The sequence below is a fragment of the Petaurus breviceps genome, unplaced genomic scaffold (genome assembly GCF_028583685.1).
Source record: "Petaurus breviceps papuanus isolate PSGF00001 unplaced genomic scaffold, PetGlider_PUasm1.0 90644, whole genome shotgun sequence".
Classification (NCBI taxonomy): Eukaryota; Metazoa; Chordata; class Mammalia; order Diprotodontia; family Petauridae; genus Petaurus; species Petaurus breviceps.
In genome coordinates, this window is record NW_027187298.1 from 4,109,617 (window position 1) to 4,128,882 (window position 19,266).

The following is a 19,266-nucleotide window of genomic DNA, read 5'->3' on the forward strand; positions in this document are numbered from 1 at the left end:
TCTCTCTCTCTCTCTCTCTCTCTCTTTCCCCCCCCCCTCTCCTAATGGGAAAGTCTTTTCATTCTGTATATTTTAGTATAGATTCTTCTATATGTTCTATATATTGTTGCTGTTCAGTCATTTTCAGTTGTGTTCAATTCTTCATGATATCATCTGGGGTTTTCTTTGGAAAGCTACTGTAATGGTTTTCCATTTCTTCTCTAGATCTTCTCTTATAGCTGATGAAACTGTGGCAAATAGGGTCAAATGATTGTAATGGGAATGGGAACCTGAAGATCTTCCCTGCCCTTTGATAGGCTTAAGTGAATTTGAGTACCTTCCTTGATTTGAAAACAAACTCTATTCCCTAATAGGTTGAATGTGGTCACATGGATATGGTGGGAGGCTTATTTTTCAGGAACAGGCACACCTTGTTACTTTGTGGTTGGGCAATGGGTCACAAGGGTTATGACTTCCCTGACCCTGGAGAAGGCTATATATATGCTGAGGTGAGCTTTTGCTTTGGAGATCACTCATGGGAAGAGTTGTGATTTGACCAGATGAGACTCTTTATGGGCAACTGTTGAGCCCTCAGGCTTTGAAACCCCAGATGTTGGTACTTCTCTCTCTGGTAACTAACACTATATGTGTGTAATGGTCAGATAGCTAAAGCCCTATCTATTAGTCTACTGAATTGTGTTGTTTTCTCTGTCTGTATTTTTGTCTACTTGTAACTTCTGTTTGTATTCTCTGAAGTTCAGGGTGCTGGCTTTTCCCCCTGAACTAGGTAAATGATATATGTTTGATTAAAGTAAGATTGTCAACCCCTTTTTGAGTTGCTTTACTTTAGAAAAGCAGATCAAAGAACCTTTGCTAGCAGCCATCCTGGATACACTAGGATGTTTGTTTTGCTTCTACAATGATTTGCCCAGGGTCACACAGCTATTAAGTGTTTCAGGCCAAATTTGAACTCAAGAAGGTAAATCTTCCTGCCTCCAGGCCTGGAACTCTATCTACTGCATCACCTAGCTGCCCCTCTCCTATGTATACCTTTTTCTGATTTCTGTTTTGCTATGGTTTGTTTAAATGTGTTTCTTTACCAGTCAACAATTAACAATAAAACACCACAATTTCTTGCAAAAATAAGAGACCAGAAATATATTCCTATGGATAGAGCTCCCACACATAGTGAGGGCTGTCCCCAACATGGGGTGTCATCATGTAACTTAAAAGGAGTCAGAATAAACATCTCTAGCGTCTTCTTCCCCATCTTTCTCCAAAGAAGACTTTACTTTCTGCCAGGAAGAAAAGCAGGAAGTTGGTACTGAAAGCCATTCTGCTGTTCTCAGAAGAGAGGGAATACCAAGACTATAACTAAGTATAGCTGTTTGAGAAGAGTGTCACTTTCACAAGACTATGGCACATTAGAGAACACCATTCCTAAAGGATTCATGTAAATATCATTGCCAAGAGCATCAAAAACAATGTCAAAGGAGAAAAGAAAATGGAAGAGATGCTATAAAGGGACTACATATAAGTATAGGATATTTACATAAAGGAGGATGTAGAAGGTAGTTATAGGCCAGCAACTGTATCCATGCCTTGGTGATTTGAAAAGAATGACTGATTTTCCTAAAGTATAGATCTGACTATGTCATTCTCTCACTCAGTAAATGCCAATGATTTCCTATTATTGCTAAAACTAAATATAGGTTCCTGTTTGTCTTGTAAACTTCTTCACAATTTGGCCCCAATCCACCTTTTTAATGTTATTATTTATAACTCCCTTTCTTACACATGAAGGTTCAGTCAAACTGACCTTCTTGGTGCTACTCACATATGACAGACATATCATCTCCTACCTCCACACCTTTGTACTAGTTATCCCTTGGATTTAGAATCTACTCCAACCTTCTCTCTCTTAGAATCTTCTGTTTTCTTACAAATTATGCTCAGGTGATACATTCTTAGTAGAACCTTTCCAAATTCCCCCAGTTGCTAGTTCCCCCCTCACCAAAAAAATTGCTTTTTCCTTTTTTTTGTTTGTTTGTTCCTTCCTTTCTTTTTTCTATCTCCTTTCTTTCTTTCTTTCTTTCTTTCTTTCTTTCTTTCTTTCTTTCTTTCTTTCTTTCTTTCTTTCTTTCTTTCTTTCTTTCTTTCCTTCTTTCTTTCTTTCTTTCTTTCTTCCTTCCTTCCTTTTTCTTTCTTTCTTTACCTATATCTATCTACCTGCCTACTATCTATCTATCTATCTATCTATCTATCTATCTATCTATCTATCTATCTATCTATCTATCTATCTATCTATCTATTCCCAAAGATCTCAGTGTAGTTTTTAAACATTAAAGCTTAAAATTGTACTAAGAGCTTTGGGATATCTTGTATCTACATTATCTTGCTGATAGAATATAAGTTACATGAAGATAGACACTATCATTTGTGTCTTTCTATCACCAGTGCCTAGTATGGGTACAGTGGTAGAAGTTTGATCAATAAATGTCTAGCTGATAGATTAATCTTACCTTATGTATACTTCAGCACAAGCTGGAAATATCCACCTCTTTCCCCCTACACACCAGTGGAGGGCAGGAAAAGGGAACTAGATTTGTAGTTAGGAAACTTGGTCTCATTTCTTAAGTCAGCTTTCTGCTACCATCTGACATTGGACAATCCCCTTCCCTGAACTTCCTCTTAATGTTATGGGGGGAGTGTGTATGTGTGTGTGTGTGTGTGTGTATGTGTATTGTGTGTGTGTGTGTGTGTGTGTGTGAAGGGGGGTGGGGGGTAGGATTAACTTCACTAGACAATCTTTCAGGCCCCTTCCAATTCTTATTACCCTACTGTGGTTAACTTCAAAAACACATCAACCAATCTGCACCACCATCCCAACCACACCAAAAAAAGTATGTGGGGGGAGGAGGTCCTCTGTTAATTGTGTTCCAAATTGCTTTGCCTAAAGGGGCAGCTCTTGTTGCATTTCATTTTCCTTTTCTCTCAGTGATGATACCCTTGCTCTCATTCTGTAGAAACCCTGGAATAGAATAAAAGGGATGATGATGAACCTAGATGAGAATGATGGGGAAACTCCCCCCAATCAAATATTTTATTTTGGGAACAGAACATCTGTTTGTTTGGAACCCAGCATACCTCTCCCTCAGCAAAATTGAGACCACTAGTTTTCTTACGATTTTTTTTAGAAGTGTAATAACTGATCAATGGCCTACACCATTCACTGAACATCTCAAACTAAGATTGCAATTGTACCCACTTAGGGGGCATTTACAAAGGCCCATATTTTCAAACTTGCTCCCTTTTGCATGCAGCAGAGATTTTGTAGATAAAGAAGGCCTTTAAATTCATCTGCTTTAGCCCCACCATGACCCTCTCCACACACCTAAACTAAATTGGAGACATTAATCCCGGATTGGGGCTCTCCTCCTCTCTCTTCTTTACTTTGAAGATAACCAACATTAAGTTTTATCCAGCTAGTAAACACTTTCGGTCATATATTGCCCAGTGATGACATCTGTTTGTCAGGGTCTCTGATGATAATTCCAATTGCTGTCAAAAAGCTTTGGAGGCTTTATCTCTGTCTTGAGAGATTAGGTTAAGGGTTAGGAGGGGGAGGGAGACTCCAGGTGGAGGTGAGGCACTCATTTTCCCTAGAAGTATAGCCCAATAACAGCGAACAGTCTCACACTTTGCATAAACTTTTGGTTTCTGAATTTACCTTACAAGAGCAATTTGCTGCTACCTGCAGATTCCCAGGGGGCTTGAAAGCTTGACACGTCTGCTCCTTGGTGTTGCTGTGTGAATTATGCCCATGGTCTCGCAGCTCTGAATAGGAGGTACAGATGTTTTGTGTTAAGTCTACTGTATATACAGTAGGAGGGAACTGCTTTGTGCAACAGATATGTGCTTTAAAAATCCACTCTCTGTTTCAGTAGGAGACTAAGCAATCATGCATGAAAGAAAAATGCCTAGGAATTAAATGCTGGAGTTCATAATTCCTTAAATGTGCCCCAAAGCAAGGGTCTGTCACATTCAAATCACTGAACTGAATTTTCACTTTTCCCTGCACAAAGAGCTGGCTGAACACCCCGCCTTGTGGTGCACGGATGTGACACTTCCCAGCCACCCCTGTCTGTCCCCTCCCCCCCCCCCCCCCCCCATACCTTGGTGACTTAGAGAAGAGAGAACTGATTTTCTTTCCAAGGTACAAGCAGAACACATTTTTTTTAAACACCCTGTGGTGTGTGCGGGGGTGGGGAAGAAGATTGATGTCTTTCTCCCCTTTAAAGCTCATTTAAAAACCATTCTGGGTATTTGACAAGTTACCAAGCTTTTGTCCTTTTGTAAACAAAGGGAAATTGGCAACTAATTACAGCTGAAGACAGTTAAAGTGAAGGACTTAAAATAATAAGCTACATAATCATCAGTGCCCAGTGCTGTGTTTACATACTGGGGGAATTCATTGCAATCTTGGGCATTTATAGTTGACTGAGGGTACTTTAGGCAATTTACGTTTCTTTCCACACCCACGAAACAAGCCTGTGTATCTGAAATTCTGCCCACACTGTCTCAGAACCAGCCATTTTTAGTACTAAAACTGCCTTAGGGACCATGTAGCGCAATTCTCTCATTTCGTTATTGGGGAAACTGAAACCCAAGGCGGACAAATACATAAGCATGAATATATGTAATGGGAGGGGCACCCTATCATATTGTAGTCCAGAGAGTCTGGATTTGATTCAAATCCCAGCTTTCTAGGTAGTTCCTTTGAGATCCTGAGCAAGATTTTAACCTTTGTTGCTCAGATCCCTCATCCGTTGTTAAGAGGAGATAACAATAATACTTGTATTATACATGTCACCAACCAGTTATGGGAATCAAACAAGATCTGAAAATCACTGACTCCTGGTCCAGAGTTCTTTCTACCACTGCAACTTTTCTGGACAATATGTATTCACTCATACTAAAAACTGACAGGGGCAGCTAGATGGCACATTGGGTAGATAGCTAGGCCTGGAATCAGAAGGAAGGGAGCTCAAATTTGACCTCTGATACTTACTAGCTGTGTGACCCTGGGAAAGTCCCTTAACCCTGTTTGCCTAAGTTTTCTCATCTGTAAAATGAGCTGAAGGAAATGGTAATCCATTCTAGTATCTTTGCCAAGAAAACCCCAAAGGAGGTCACGCAGAGTTGACCATGACTGAAAAGACTCAGTAAAAACAAAATAACTGACATATGGATAGTACTTTTGCATTCAGTTTCCTCCTCATTCAGTCAACTAGCTTTTATTACATGTCTACTATGTACCAGACACTGTGCTAAGTACTGACAATGCAAAGGGCAGTCTCTGCTGTCAAGGAATTTACAATCTAATATTGGATCTCACAGCCCTCATCTATAAAGTGAAGGGCTTGAACTAGATGATCAGTAAAGGTGTCTTTTAATTCTAAGCCCTATGATGCTAATTATTTCATTGCAACCTCAGGACAATCCCGACAGATAAATACTGTAGGTATTATTATATCCATTATATAGTTTAAAAACTGAGCTCAAAACGGTTCTCAAAAGACTTCTCCAAGGTTATGCAACTGTTGTCAGAAGAGGGGTTTGAACTTAGTTCTCTTCTAACTCTGATCCCAGAACTCTGTGCTGCCTCCTCTCCACACAGTATAGAGCAAAAAAGATTTTGATTCTAATAAGCAGTGACTTTTAAATAATACCATCATCTTCTAGTGACTAAAAAAAATCAATTAGCCCCTTGCCAGTTAATATTTTCTAGGACATTGGTAGCAAAACGAGGTACTCCTTGAAGTCCTGATTCCTGTCTTAGGCAATTCTAAAGGACAATTAAATGCATGCAGTAATTACAGAATATTTCATCTTGGGTCTTAGCAATTGCTAACCAGTGGGGACAGGGATTATCCTTATTCTGGTAGATATCCCTTAAATCATTAAAAAATAAATTTAAACGTATTCCACTGGGCACTCCACATCTGTCTACATTGTATTCTTAGTCAATCCATGTGAATTCTTGTTAACAATACATGCTCTGACTGGCACAGAGAGGATCCAGGACCTAAATAATGAACCTAGTCAATAGGTTTCTTCTCCTTCCCCCACCCCCTTTTTTCATTAGCATTCATCTGCTGGATGTTAACACCAGAAACCTCTGACAAGGAAAAAAGCATAATTTTGATTAAATATTTCTTTAATGTTTGACTTACTTCAAAGTGTTGCCTTAATATAGAAAAGCACTAAAGGTAATACAATGTAACTGGGAATGTTGAGAAATGATTCCAGGCCAATTCTCAAACACTAGACTGCCTCAGGGCATGAGATTCATTTGTCTTTGTACTAATAGGTTTGTGACTTTTTTCTTCTATTTTTTCATTTTTCCTTTTCAAACAACCAATGGAGGAGGGAAGGGGGGGGGGGTAGCTAGGTAAGAAGAAACTCTTAATTCTTCATTTCCCTAGGTTCAACTGCCATTTAAAAAGCCAAGCCTTTTGGATAAGATGAGTTTCCTCTATCACACCATCAGCCTGCATAATGAGGAACCATTTTGCACCAGACAACTGCCTGGCAGGTGACAATTAGGTCACATTTGAAGATACTGCAAGGTGAGCAACTTGCAAATAATGTGAGAAGAGGTTTTGTTGTGACTTGTGCTCCGAGGAGATTTCCTGGTCTAGAATTGTCTGCTAGTTTGGGTGAGACTACAAAGTGAGTTTAATTATATGAGGAACATTGGCCACAGTTCTCCTTAGCTCTGTACCTCACGAACTGCAAGAGCTACTCTTCTGCTATCATTTGTCAGCTCATCTGCATTCTGTGACATTAAACATTATCTATCTGTCTGTCTGTCTATTTGCCTATCTATTACCCTTCTTTACCTATCTACATGAGTATTGTTAGTGTGGGTATAGGTAGGTATATGTGTATATGTGTGTGTTTATGTGTGTATCTATATAGATATATGTATGTATGTGTGTATGCATGCATGTATGAATGTATATGTAAAATATACTTCCTCACTTCACCAACCTTTGATTTTATCCTTGGGTATATTTCCTCTCCCAACAAATTAACAACTCCTCTATTCACTAACTCATTCACTCATTCAGCAAACAAGCAAGTAAACATTTAATAATGGAAGGTCTTTAAGAGCTGTCTTGGCTGAAAAATTTGTCATAATGAGCTAATAAGCTTCTCAGAACTTAATTATACTTGTCCTCAGCCGATAGGCATATAGTCTGTTATTGGGCCATTTTCAGAGACTTTCTGGCATTTTAGGTATTCCTCAAATATATATTCTAGTGGAATAGTCTTCAAAAATACAGGGTCTCCTACACACCTCTAGCAGGCAATGTAGTGCTACTTTGGTGGAAGATACACACACAATTCCACTCACAAGGAGGCATCAGAAGAGACTACAATATCATTTTTTCCCCTCGGTTTATCTAGATGTCTTTCTAAAATAATAGCTAACTTACATTCATATAGCATTTTAAGGTTTTCCAAGAGCTTTACATATGTAATCTCATTTGATCCTCACAACCATTCTGGGAGATAGGTACTATTTTTCTTCCCATGAGGAAACTCAGGCTGAATGAAACGATGTGAGATGTTGAGTGTCACACAGGCTAGTAAGTGTCTGGAGCTGGATTGTAACTCATCTTCCTGTCTCCAGGTCCATCACTGTATCCACCATGTCTAGGTGCCTCATGGATAAAATCATATACCCTGGGAAATATTCAATGGAATAAATATGCTTCAAGCATGTGTATACATGGTCATGGGTATAATGGAAAAAATTACTTTTGATTACTGTATCCTTGTAGGAAACAGTTTTGTCTCATCTTGGAAAAATTGTTCGTAGATAGATAGATAAATAAAGGTATATACACATATGCATATGTTTATATAGACTTGTAAATATCTTTACACTTGTACTGGGTGCTTGGGTACATGTACAAATATAATGGGCCCTTAACATTTGGATGTTGTATGCTAGAAGTCCTCATGAGTAGGCAAATGATAGGTTCATATGATTCAAAACTGAATGATACCTAAGAGTTCATCTGCCCCATTCCTATATTTTATAAATGAGGTAACTAAAGGTCTAAGAGACAGAATGAGTAAGTAGCAAAGGTAGGATTCAAATGCATTACTTCTAAGGTAAAATTCAATGTCTTTCCTGCTGTGGTCCTGTGATTAGTCAATGACAGAGCCAGGTCAAGAACTCATTCTCTTACATTTCTAAATTAGAGGTGGCACTGTTGGGCCCACAAAGGTTAGAGTACAACTCCATTCCCTGTTCTGTACCCACATATGTAATTCAGGATAAGTTTTGGCCTCTAATTAGAGAAGTCAGACTCCCTGTTCTCGCACTCATTGACTTAACAAGTCTGGCACAAGCTAAGCTTCTTAGGTTATGGGGCAGTATGAAAAAGTACTCAATTTGCAATATGGATCAGATATGGGATATGTGATTTATTTCTGCATACATACAAAAAGAAATGCCACATTTAAAAAAGCCCATAAGCACATGTTAACAGAATAGCATGCAGTAACAACCAATAACTATTGGTAAAATCTACTAAAAGTGGAGAGTTAAACCTCCTCAGCACATAAAGCAATTTTCAGTAGTGCAAACTAAGCATTTTACATTTCACCTCAGTTTGGCAGTGTACTAACCACTCCTCATACATGTCTGCCAGGCTTGAGGAATCTTCTTGTTGGTAGCTGGCCATTCCAAAAGGAAAGCTTCCTTTACTGCCAGTCAGCTCAAATCTAGGACTCAAGCCCTCTAGATCTTTAGAACTATGAAGATCACCTCCAGGGCCTGGGGAATTCATCAGGAAAGAACACATCCAAAAAGGTGAGTATAACCATATGCTTGTACTGCACAGAAGCCAAGCTTGTGGAATGGGGCCAGCAATCTTTTCACACTCAACTATTTGAATTCATCTTGGAACAGTCCTTCACAATTCATACCTAGAAAGGAAGAGGGAAGCAGGGCTGATCCCTTTGGGCCATTTTGTTTATCCACTGAGTCATCATTTCCTCTGGCTTAGAAGTCAATAAGAGTGTGTCATCATTTCAAAGTGGAAAACCTTTTAGCCTTAAGTCACACATTGGGAGAAATAGTCTCCCCCACTTGCACATGCTTGACTGGAACCAGGAAGATCAGCTTTGAGGATGTTCCATGGAATGGCCCCCACAAGCCCATTCAGCTTCCACTACACATTATTCCCAGAATTAAGGGTTTTTAGGAGAGAAACAGATGAAGAGAAGGACATTTCTCTCTTTACTGATCTCTCCTCAAGGATACCAGTAATTACAGTGAGGTATAGATAGAAAAGAGTAGGGGAGAAAGAAACACAAGAGATAGAAGTATGATCTATGAAACAATATATGTCCACCATCCCTTTTCTTTATCTTTACAGCTTTGTCTCTCAAACCTCACCCCCAGTGAAGACATTCATTCATGTAGGTAACTTCAATAAAGTATTATACTAAAAAGACTCAGAATTTACATCATGAAGATAAAGAAAAACAAAATGTGTGGTAGCAGACTCATCATCCTGATCAAAAAACCTTTGAAATTACATTTGAAGGGGAGAGAAATTTCTAGATAAAACTACAAAATGGGACACTTCTGAAATCTGCCCAGAAATGGATTGGCCATCACACTATAAAATATGTTCCCCATCTTTGAAGATGGTCATTGGTCAAGGAAGTGGAAGAAAGGATGTCAATTTGGGGTCATCTATATGATGTGTGGGGTCCTTGTAAATTCTGAGATTCTATTATGTTTGATAGTAGCCAGATATTCTAAAGAGGAAATGCCAAAGAAGTTGTTTAGCAATGAAGAGATGTCATGAAGGTATCATCTTGTGTCCTACCTCTTCAGCATTATCTAGTAGCTTCTAGGGAATTCTCAAAGGTTTAAGACAATTTGAAAGGCTAGGCACTAAATTGCCAAGAGGGCATGATAGACTCTGAATTCCAATGTTCTTTCCACTCCACCATTCTGCTTCTGAAGGTAGCATGGAAAAGAACATGCTATTCTAGCCCATGGAAACAGCTGAAGATTTAAATTTAGAGTCCTCACTGCTCTTGGTAAAATATAATGTTAACAGTGTTTCCTCTTGTTCAATATACCCTGTAATCTCCACATTTACGAGTTGTACATCTCTTCTTACTACCTACCAAACTGATCTTTCTTCTACTGGTGTTCCTGCCCCAGAAACATTAATTCGTATGAGGATGAGCCACAGCAGGCCTTCTCAAGGTTACCTTTTCAAGGTTCTAGGGAAAGTGGAATACAGTGTGGCCGGGGAGGGAAAGAGATGTAATGGGAAATTAATTCATATATCCAAGATACACCTATAGACATATATACAACAATGGAGCCCAAGGTGGGGTGGGGACAGGGGCATCTCCACCTCACTCTCATCTGAACTGATTAAGGGAGAGGAGAATACACACACACATGGAGAATTGGATACAGAAACACATTCCACTCAGCGAGGAAATAGAAAGGATAGGAGAGAATGGAGAAGGGGGAATTAGTGGGATGTTAGATAGTCCTAAGCAAAACAAACTCTAAAGATGTACAAAAATATTCTTAGCTCTTTATGAAGTGGCAAAGAAAAGGAATCTGAGGGGGTCCCTCATAAATCGGGGAGTGGGTGAACAAGTCACAGTATATACATGGGATGTAATGCTACTGTGCTATAAGAAATTTCCGTTGGTGTGGATGATTTCAGAAAAGCCTGGGAAGACCTGCAGGGACTGATACAGAGTGCATAGAACCAGGAGAACAATTTATACAATTACAACAGTATGAAGATAAATAACTTTCAAAGAATTAGATACTTATCAGCATAATGAATTACCAAGATTCTGGAGGACTAATGGTAATTGAAATATGCCACCCACCTCCTGAAAGAGAGGTGAAGGACTCATAGTGCTGAATGAGACATTTGTTTTTTTGGACATTGCCAATGTGAAGATTAGTTTTGATTGACTATACGTGACTGTAATGTTTTTTTTTTTCTTTCATTCTCAAATGAGGTAGTGTGGGAGAGAGAAGGAAGACTTTTGCTATTTGAAAAAATATATGATTATTTTAATTTAAAAAAGTTTATGGGGAGGCTAGGAGGCACAGTGAATAGAGCACGGGCCCTGGAGTCAAGAGGACCTGAGTTCAAATCTGGCCTCTGTTGCGTGACACACGTATTAGCCGTGTGACCTTGGGCAAGTTACTGAACCCCAATTGCCCAGCTGCCCTCCTCCCCCAAAAAAAAGCAAAAAAAAAAATTAAAATAAAACAAAGTTTTCTTCTTTTCCATATGCCCCTTACTGAAGCTCAATATATACCAGCTGCTTCAAGTTTCTAGCTGTCATCTATCTTACATGAATGTTTTTTTTCCTCAAGATAGGTTAAATGAAACAGAAAAGTTAAATTACCTACTATTAGCAAGGCCCTGAGTGATATGAAGACAAAAAATAAAGTACTTTACCTGTCCTCAAGGAGCTTACATTCTACAAGTATAAAAGTCGAATTCTACCAAATCAACAACAGCAGCCTAAACAATAAAATTAAAAGTAACATTAAATATATTTTAGAAATATTTCTTCATGTTCATTTTCTAGAAGAAGAAAAAAATGACTGCTTTCTAATCACTGTGGTTTAATAGATGTCAGGGTTTGTTGCTGTTTTTGTTTTGTTTTCATCTGCCAGGTGATATAGTTTGTTAACACTGTGGAATAAATCCTGGACTTGGGGAGAAGACCTGAGCTATGGCCCTTGTTTTGTCATTGTAAATGTGACCTTAGACAAACCACTGAATTCTTTAAAGCCTTCATACCTTCATATGTAAACTAGGAATAAAAGGATTTTTAGTAGCTATCACATAAGGTTGTAGTCAGAGGTAATTGATATTTATCAAATACTACATCGCTACTGAGCTCTAGGAGTAATTGGGAAATTCACTGGATAGAAGATTGGGCCTGGATTCAGGAGAATTCTGAGTTTGACTTCCTCCTCTTACACTAGCAATGTAAGCACAGGCAAATTAAAGCTTCAATGCAGGCATTAAAACTTTATATGTGCATACATAATATACATAGAGGCAGGGAGGTGGCCCAGTAGATAGAGTGTGGGGCCTTGGAGACAGGAATATCTGGGCCTCAGATACATGCTAGCTCTGTGACCCTGGGCAAGTCATTTAACTACTGTTTGCCTTAGTTTTCTCATTTGTAAAATGGAGATAATAATAACACCTTCTTTCCAGGGGTGTTGTGAGAATCAAATGAGATGTCACACACACACACACACACTTGAAGAACAAATTGCTCCTTATTACTTCTAAAATAATAAATATAATAAAAATTCCTCAATTTTCCTTTTAAAGCCCTTTACAACCTAGCCTCAAACTAGCCTTATAATGAATTATATGATTCCCCTTTATCTTTTTAATAGATTTTGGATATACTTATGTTGTCTCTTTGATGAAATGTGTCTACAAGTAGCCTAACTAAGTATGCAGAAGTTCAGCACAAGAAAGTTGATCACCTGAAAATTATTTGTCTTGGTCACAGCAATTGATGATACTCTGTATTAGGACATAGATGGACAATAAAGTGAGTTATGGAGAGGGTGAGCAATTGTGTCTTATAAAATATCTATGCATTTTTTTATTGCTACCATCATCATCATCATCATTATCATTCTATGAGGCAACATAGAAGTTAAAATGTTTTTGAAATCCTTTAAAAACAAACATCTAGTTCTGCTTATTTTTGCACATGTGACTTTTTCAAGTATTTTTATTATTCTGGGTCTCAGTTTTTTATCTGTAAAATTGGTGGGTTGGATTCAATGAAGTCCCATCTACTTCTTAAATCTATGATCCTATGAATGTTATTCCTGGTAGAATAATAATAGCTTATTTATATGTAAGAAAAAAAATAGAATATATTCTATTAGAGATTTCTATATTAATTCTACCAAAATGGCAACAAAACTAACAAAATGAAAGGTAGACATGTAAAAATGCTTTAGAAGGTGGAGGGCGGTGGTGAGAGGCAGCAGAGGCAGAATGTTGGCCACCAGGGTGTTTGGCCTCCTTGGCAGGAGGGCTATTTCCACCTCTGCCTGTGTTCGGGCACATGGTGTTGTGAAGACTGAAGATTCTAGTCTTCCAAGTTATGTCGATCGTCGTGATTATGCCCTGCCAGATGTGGCCCATGTCAGGAACCTTTCTTCCAGCCAGAAGGCCTTAAAAGAGAAGGAAAAGCAACCATGGAGTAAATTGTCTTCTGAAGAAAAAGTCCAATTGTATCATATCAAATTCAATGAGACCTTTGATAAAATGAACCAACACTCAAATGAATGGAAGACTGTTGTTGGAGCTGCGATGTTCTTCATTGGCTTTAGTGCTTTAATTATCATCTGGGAGAAGCGCTATGTTTATGGTCCCATCCCACATACCTTTTCTGAAGACTGGGTGGCTATGCATACCCAGAAAATGCTGGATATGAAGGTTAGTCCCATCCAGGGGTTCTCTGCCAAGTGGGACTATGACAAGAAAGAGTGGAAGAAATAGAAGAAACTGGAGATCATGCTTCCTGTTTATTTGAACCTCTTCCTTGTTCCTTCATGTATGTGCAACCCTGAGCATATTTACTGGAACGTTCTAAGTAATACATTAACAATGAGAATAAACAACTGGCTTACTTGAAGATGTGGTGTGATTATTTGAAAATAGCTGATAACCCTGTCCATTTAAATGCCATGTGTAGATCTCTAGTGAACAGAGAAATTGAATGCAAAGATTTTAAAAGCTTGCTAAGCTAAATAAATAGTAAATGTGTATATAAAAAAAATGCTTTAGAAGAATTTTTGTTCTGGTCTTGGTTTGTAGAGAATTACATCATGTATGCAAATAATTTTGAAATAGAAAAAAATATAAAAGAGAGGTATAAACAAAGGAAGGAAAACTATTTGCAACTGGTGAGGAAATAGAAAAGGCTTTCTGGAGAAAGTGGCTTTTTAGCTGGGTCTAGGATCAATAGAATTTCAACAGAGCAGGGGCTGAGGAGCAAGACAGGCCAAAAAAAACTTGTGGAATTGAGAGTGGTTCCATTGGGGATTAGAAGTATAAAGGGGAGAAATGAGAAATAACACAAAGTAGGATGAAGGCAGGTTGTAGAGGGCCTTGAATGCCAAAACAAGTAGTTTGGCCTTAATTATAAAGGAAACAACTTGGAAGCATTCAAATGGCTTTGAGCAGAGGATGAATGTGGTGATTTGTACATAAGGAAGATTTGATCTAGCAGAATGGATCCTGGGGCCCTGAGACAGGGGAAGGAATGATGGTTTTGTGAAGCTTTCCACATTTTCTCCCCCACCCACCCCCTACTATTAGACAGCTGTGGGAGATTAGACCTGTCTGTGGTGGGTGTGGGGTAAGGATCCTTATGGAGCCCTCTAAGCTCAGCTCCTTATTCCCTTTTGTTAAGCCTCTTTGACCCAACTCATCTGGGAGGGGTAACTCCCCCAAACAACAGGTGGAAGGAGAACTCCTCTGAAAGAGAAGTTACCATAGCTAGATTGTGACCCTTTTACTATTTATACAAACTGTGGCCTCAGTGGCTGTAGAAAGTGAGCAAAACGACTTATGGTATACCCTAATAATCAAGGAAGAGAAAGAAAAAACAAAAAGAAAGGAAAGGGTATCTGTAAACCTGGATGCTTCCCACTAGCAGCTGCAAGATCGCTGTGTCTTTTCTAAGTCAAACTCTCTTACCAGCCTGATGAGATCTTGGAAAAGAAAGGCCTACATTTTAAATACAGCCTTATTTGTTTTTGTTATTTTTTTCTTCTTCCAGGAACAATTTAGGGGCCTCCAATTAGCTGCAGGTGCAAATATTATGCATTCAATTAATTGTCTTCAAATGGTTAATTATGGGCAGAATTGGCTAATTTGGGGTGCAATTAACTACTTGCCACTTATTCTGAGAATGCCAGTGGACAATTGTGCCTGCAATTAATTTACAAGAGCCATTACAGTGAAAACCTTGTACTATAAACCCTAGACTAGAGAGGGAGAATTTTTTTTAGAGGCAGAATTTCGCTCTGGGTTAATTGCATTGACTCTTCCTTTAGCTTCCCTATGCAGGTTGCCTGTAAATGGAGTTCACGTTGCGTGCTTATGTGAATTGTGCAGCCTTGCTGGAGATGAAGGCTCTGAAAGGAGCCTAGAAATAAGCTGAAAACTCAGTGAATGTGAAGTACACTAGATCAGAGCTATATGTGGTGACTCCACAGATGTCTCTGCAGGCAGCAGCCCTGCTTGGATTTTGTACAGAAGGTAGGAGGCTCTTTTTCGGAAGTGTGAAATTGCAAATCCTTTCCAATGGTCACGGGTGCTGGGATAAAACTGATCTGGTTACAGAATCACAGACCTGTAAGGCACCCTAAAGATCATCTAGCCATATAATAAGAAATCCAGAGTTGTAAATCCAAGAGGCTGTTTATTTCAACTCCTCACCTGATACAGGAATTCCTTCTAGAAAGGATTCAACATGTGGTCATCACGTCTTTGTTAAAAAACAAACAAATACACTTTAATGAAGAAGAGCTTACACCGTGGAGAAGTCTATTCCATTTTAGAAAGTGGTAAATTCTGACTTATGCTGAGCTAAATTACACCTTCCTATACTTCCTATACACTTATTTTTCTAATAAGGGGAGTGGTAACAGAATAACTCTAATCTCCCTCTTCTGTGCCCTTGCCCTAGAGATAATTAAAGACAAATGTCTGTCTGGTCCATTACAAGTCACGGAATCTTAGAGGAGGAAGGGCTATCAGAATCCATCCCAGGTTTGAAGGATGCATCCCCACCATAACATCTAAGACAAGCCTTCACTTTAAGACCTTGAATAAGGGAGAATCTTCTGTATCCCATTCTGCTTTGCTCCATCTTTGTTAAAATGGGTTGGCTTGTTTGTTTCCTACCCCTATACATCACATCAGAGTCTGCCTCTCTGTAATTTATACTCGCTGCTCTTTATTCAGCCTTTCAGGGCCAAGCAGAACATGTCAGACCAGAAGCTGGAGGGAAGCTCAGAGGCCATTTAATCCAAACAATTCTTAGGATCTAGAGAGCAATGGATTCTGGTTTATTTTTTCCCCTTTCTTCATATCCTCAGCACTTAGCACAGTGGCTCATACATAGTAGGAGCTTAATAAATGCTAGCTGACTAACTCATCTTATAGATGGGGAACCTGAGGCCGAAGAGTTTAAGGAATTTGTCAAAGGTCAAAAAATATGTCATGATTAAAAGGTAGGATTTAAAACCTAGATCTTCTGATTCCAAGGCCAGTATGCTTACCCCCCTACCATACTGCCTCCATATTCTCTATAATAACCTTAAAAAATACTTGAAGATATTCACCAAACTAAGTCTTATCTTATAAGAGGATATACATTCCTAATTCTTCCAACCTTTTCCCATTCATTTAACTCACCTTTCTGTTGTAGAACTCAAGTCTCCTGATTTTAATTACCATGTTCTACTCATTAGGTTATGTTTCCTCTCTACTTGACAGATTAGGAAACTGACACAGAGAGAGGTTCCATAAACTGTCCAAGGTCACACAACTAAGGAGTAGAAAAGTCAGAATTAAGACCTTGGTCCATTAACTTTTATTTTTTTCCTGCTACACTCTCAGTAAATACTGAGCAAAACCAGTCATACATAACTCCTGCACATTCTAAAGGAGGCATGCTTTCCTGGGGAGTCTACTTGTAAACTGTTTATTGAATTTGACAATCCATTGAAATTGTTTCTGAGGATGATGCATGAACTTCCAGCAGGGAAGGGTTAAAGCTGCAATGATTTTGTCCATAGGATCAAACATCGGTGAGAGGTCATTCTTCACATCTCGTTTCTTTCACATGGGGATGTGCCTGGTAATCAAAGGCGACAAGCTTTCTGATCAGATTCTACTTGAGGTACAGTACAGCGGGGGCATGGTATTGTGCACATTGATCCAAAGGCAGCTACACTGGCTCCTCAGCATGTGTAAGCACCCAAATTCAGTTACTTGGGACCACTGAATGCTTCATCCTTTTACTGGAGTCAAGCAGGTGACAAATGTACTGCCAAAGAGTCACAGAAAAAAAAAAGTTTCCCTCCATAACACAAGGTTAAATCAAATTGGATCATTGGGTTGCTGTGATTTAGGGTCAGTCACCTTTGATTACTCCTCTCCCCATAAACACTGTTGGGAAATGCTCACAAACTGCCAAGCAACCTGCTTCTCTTGTCCTTGACTACCCAGGGCTCCAACCAAACTGTCCTTAGTAGAAGATTTCATTCTGACTTCTGGAAATTGAAAGCACTCATTCATGTGGAGAAGGAATAGGAAATTAAAGTGTTGTACCTTAAAAGGTTTATACTTAATGCAAATGGAAACAGCAGTTCCCATTTCCAACACTCTTTAATGTTTCCAAAACCTTTTTTGACACAACAGTGTGAGATAGATAGTAGATATAGGTAGACATAGAGAAGTCTTCCCACTTCCTAAGTTCCTTCAGGGAAGAGACCTTAATCTTTCTCTGTATCCTAAGCCTTTATCAGAGTACCTAGCAAGCACTTCATAAATGTTTGTTGAACATGTCACAACTAGGTTAGACCCATAAGAGACTGGAAATCATTTAGTCTAAATTTTATAGATAGGGAAATTGAGGCTTAGAGAGGGGAAAGAGATGATATCCAGCCAATGGCAGAGCAAGGACAAAAGTCCTTCCCAAAGTGTCCTTCCCAATACAAAGGTCTCTGCAGCATACTAGGCTATTCAAAGTGTAGCTTTTTATATGTATGTTGTGTTTAGGGGATATGATTAGGACCATACAAAATTAAGCCCTTATAGTGATGTACAATGATCTTTCGTTATAGAGAGTCTGTTAAGTGAACAATGTGATCTTTTTTCTAAAGTGTAGGGGACAGTCCCTGGTTCAAAGAACCTACTTTATCAAACTGATCATATCTCATCTGCCCACAGCTCCAACTGTACCAGAAGAAATACAATAAATATAATATTTTACCTTGAAAAAGACCTGAAGTTAACTTGCAAAAGAAAGGTTGGAAATATTGCAAGTTGTGAGTTATTATGAAGTGGTGAAGTTTTCTATATCATCAATTTCAATGTGTCTTTGGACAGAATTGTGCATAAGCAAATGGGAAATTTGAGCTATACTCAAAATTGTTCCATAATATTTTAATTACTTTGGAGCAAATTTACATTTTAAAAACAACCTATAGCTGAACTGACTGTAACCTAAGATAAATTTACTTTCTTCAGAGTATTTAAATAGATAAGTACTTAGCAATCTATTTGTATACATAAAATTTGAGTGGAATTTTTTAACCTAATAATAGAAATGACCACTTGTTAGTATGCATAGACCCATACCTAGTTTCAGTTAAATTCAATAATAATTTTTTTTGGTCTTTTTGGAGGGGGGAGGGCATGGCAATTGGGGTTCAGTGACTTGCCCAAAGTCACACGGCTAGTAAATGTCAAGTGTCTGAGGTTGGATTTGAACTCAGGTCCTCCTGACTCCAGGGTAGGTGCTCTATTTACTGCACCACTAGCTGTCCTCAATAATCATTTATTAAATGCCTACTATGCTAGTCATTTAATATAAGCCACTATGTTAGACAAAGTAGATACAAAGCCCTAATAAAAATAAAACAATACAAAAGAGGTCAATCACTGCTCCAAATAAGCTTATTATTAATAACTGTCTAGATTTTTAAAATAAGAAATTATTATTATATTAAAAACTATCGAATGATTTCTCAAAATTTAGCAGATAAAAATGAATTAATTAATAAAAAAGCATTTTGTTCAAGAGAAATCTATAATCTCTCCATTTTACAGATGAAGAAATTGAAATTAAATGATGTAAAAATGACTTTCCCTATGTCATACCTCCAGGGTGTATAAAGGTATGGATTTCCAAATTTCTGACTGAGAGTACAGGGATGGGGAACCTGGGGCCTTGAGGCTACAGGTTCCCCACCTTCCTGAGGTTCAGTTTGTTCTTTAGAAGTTGATTGGGGCACCGACCCTGGAGTAAGGAGGACATGAGTTCAAATCCGGCCTCAGACACGTAACATGTACTAGCGATGTGACCTTGGACAAGTCATTTAACTCCAGTTGCCCTCCAAAAAGCAAAAAAAAAAAA

General features: G+C 38.6%; 1 protein-coding gene across 1 annotated transcript in view; it reads left to right on the forward strand.

Annotated features, from left to right (window-relative positions):
* The window catches only part of LOC138143512 (cytochrome c oxidase subunit 4 isoform 1, mitochondrial-like), a 191,431-nt gene extending 177,681 nt beyond the window's left edge, over positions 1-13,750 (forward strand). The window contains exon 2 of the mRNA XM_069064771.1: positions 13,067-13,750. Within this exon, the coding sequence (XP_068920872.1) occupies positions 13,067-13,610 (544 nt within the window). The 3' untranslated portion in view covers positions 13,611-13,750. The remainder of the gene's footprint in view (positions 1-13,066) is intronic.
* The last annotated feature ends 5,516 nt before the right edge of the window (positions 13,751-19,266 follow it).